This window comes from Alosa sapidissima, chromosome 20 (assembly GCF_018492685.1).
Source record: "Alosa sapidissima isolate fAloSap1 chromosome 20, fAloSap1.pri, whole genome shotgun sequence".
Taxonomy (NCBI): domain Eukaryota; kingdom Metazoa; phylum Chordata; class Actinopteri; order Clupeiformes; family Clupeidae; genus Alosa; species Alosa sapidissima.
Window position 1 is genome coordinate 15,861,025 of NC_055976.1, and position 2,500 is coordinate 15,863,524.

The window sequence follows — 2,500 nt, forward strand, 5'->3', positions numbered from 1 at the left end:
CTCTTCTCTTCTCTTCTCTTCTCTTCTCTCTTCTCTTCTCTTCTCTCTTCTCTTCTCTTCTCTTCTCTCTTCTCTTCTCTTCTCTCTTCTCTTCTCTCCTCTTCTCTTCTCTTCTCTTCTCTTCTCTTCTTCTCTTCTCTTCTCTTCTCTTCTCTTCTCTCTTCTCTTCTCTTCTCTCTTCTCTTCTCTTCTTCTCTTCTCTTTCTCTTCTCTTCTCTTCTCTTCTCTTCTCTCTTCTCTTCTCCTCTTCTCTCCTCTCAATCCTCTTTTTTCTTTTAACTCGCCCAAAATGACCCTCTCTTCTCTGCAATCCTATTTCACACTTTTCTCTCTCTTTTCAAACTCTAAAACTCTTCTACCCCCCCACCCTCTCGCTCTCGCTCTCTCTTTCTCTCTCTCTCTCTCTCTCTCTCTCTCTCTCTCTCCTCTCTCTCTCTCTCTCTCTCTCTCTCTCCCTCTCCCTCTCCCTCTCCCTGTGTCAGTGTGTGTGTGTGTGTGTGTGTGTGTGTGTGTGTGTGTGTGTGTTCTAGGATTTAAGCCTTGCAGTAGGGGGTTTAATATTGAATGTGTTTTGCAACACGTGTAACACATGATTGTCAACGCATGGTATAGCTGTATGAGAAAGACAGACAGGGGTTTAAAATAGAAGTGTCAACCCTCACCATTTCTCTTTCTCTCCTCCTCCTCCCTCTCCTCTCTCCTCTCTGCAGGGTGACAGTAAGAGGATGGAGGACGTGAGCTCCTACCTGTCCCTGCCCTCCTCGCGCAGCCACAGCGACGTCCACAAGGGGGCGACATTGATGCGCAGCTCCAGCAGTGTGGGGGGCGGCCTGTCCGTCAGCTCCCGAGACGCCTTCACCATCTCCACCCTCGTCTGCTCCACCAAGCTCACCCAGAACGGTGTGTGTGCGAGCGTGTGTGTGTGTGTGTGTGTGTGTGCGTGTATATGTGTGTTGTCAGTTTGTCTAAGTGTATCTGAGTGTGTCAGGGGTAAGTCACTTTATGGGAGGAGACAGTCACTGTTGTACTGTTGCCTCCTCTGCCACTCACCCACAGATCTCTGTCTGTCTTTCTCCCCTCTCTCTTTGTGTGTGTGTGTGTGTGTGTGTGTGTGTGTGTGTGTGTGTGTGTGTGTGTGTGTGTGTGTGTGTCTGTCTGTCTCTGTGTGTCTCTGTGTGTGTCTGTGTGGTTAATTGGTATTTCCCTATGTGCTCTCTGGCATTTTTTAGATAGCATCACTCTGCTCACAACTGAGAACTGTGTGTGTTTTTGTGTGTGTGTGTGTATGTGTGTGTGTGTGTGTGTGTGTGTGTGTGTGTGTGTGTGTGTGTGTGTGTGTGTGTGTGTGTGTGCGTGTCTGTATGTGAGTTCTTGCGTGTGTGTGGTCTGTCAGATATGCATGGGAGTTAAACGAGTTTAATTTTGTTACTTCCTTGCAAAGTCACACATCTACAGTGTACACACACACACACCACACACACACACACACACACACACACACACACACACACACACACAGAGTGAGCGTGAGGGTCCTGAGACACAGGTGTAGGTGAGCAGCTGCTCTTGAGAAAGCCAGTTAATCATCCTAATGAAGGTGGCCGTATGATCCATCATGCCGTCTCACACACACACACGCGGCCAGATGGAGAGAGAGAGAGAGAGAGAGAGAGAGAGGGGGAGTGAGAGAGAGAGAGAAAGAGTGAGCTGGGAGAGAGGGAGAGGGAGAGAGAGAGAGAGAGGGGAGAGAGAGAGAGAGAGACAGAGAGAGAGAGAGAGAGAGAGAGAGACAGAGGGAGAGAGAACACACTGGGCCGTCCACTCACACGCAGGCATGGGCAGCAGGCTGTGCTAAACGCCTGAGTCAGCCTGACGTGCGTCCCCACATTCCCCACTACACATTGGCTCACACACACACACACACATTCACATGTGTGCATGTACACTCATACACATACAAATATGCTACAAACACACACACACACACACACACCTGCACACACTCTCAGAAACCTAGACACATTACACCAAAAAGCTGAAGCTCCCTGTTTTGTTTAAAGCTGTTTTTGTTTGGTATCAATGTGTGAAGTGATTAGCACAGAAGCTCTGCCTTTTGACTGTCATCCTGTTCTGAAGTGTTTAGCACCAGTATTTGCAGTGGTACTGAGAGCAGTTGTTTTTTGTTAAGAGAATGTTTGTGTGAATTCTTTCACTCTCTCCTTTCACCCCCCCCCCCTCTCTCTCTCTCTCCCTGTCCGTGATTAATAGTGGGTCTACTTGGGTTGCTTAAATGGAGAACTCGACCTGAACTCCTCAAGGAGAATCTGGAAAAACTGAAGATCATAGATGGCGAGGAGATTGTGAAGGTGTGTGTGTGTGTGTGTGTGTGTGTGTGTGTGTGTGTGTGTGTGTGTGTGTGTGTGTGTGTATGTGTGTGTGCGTGTCTGTGCGTGTCTGTCTGTGTGTGTGCGTGCGTGTGTTTGTGTGTGCGTGTGTGTGT

At 48.6% G+C, this 2,500-nt stretch overlaps 1 protein-coding gene across 1 annotated transcript in view; it reads left to right on the forward strand.

Moving 5' to 3' along the window:
- The window catches only part of LOC121694126 (dedicator of cytokinesis protein 2), a 104,463-nt gene that overhangs the window by 12,823 nt on the left and 89,140 nt on the right, over window positions 1-2,500 (forward strand). Inside the window, exons 17-18 of the mRNA XM_042074091.1 lie at window positions 711-900; window positions 2,269-2,366. Of these exons, the coding sequence (XP_041930025.1) occupies window positions 711-900; window positions 2,269-2,366 (288 nt within the window). The remainder of the gene's footprint in view (window positions 1-710; window positions 901-2,268; window positions 2,367-2,500) is intronic.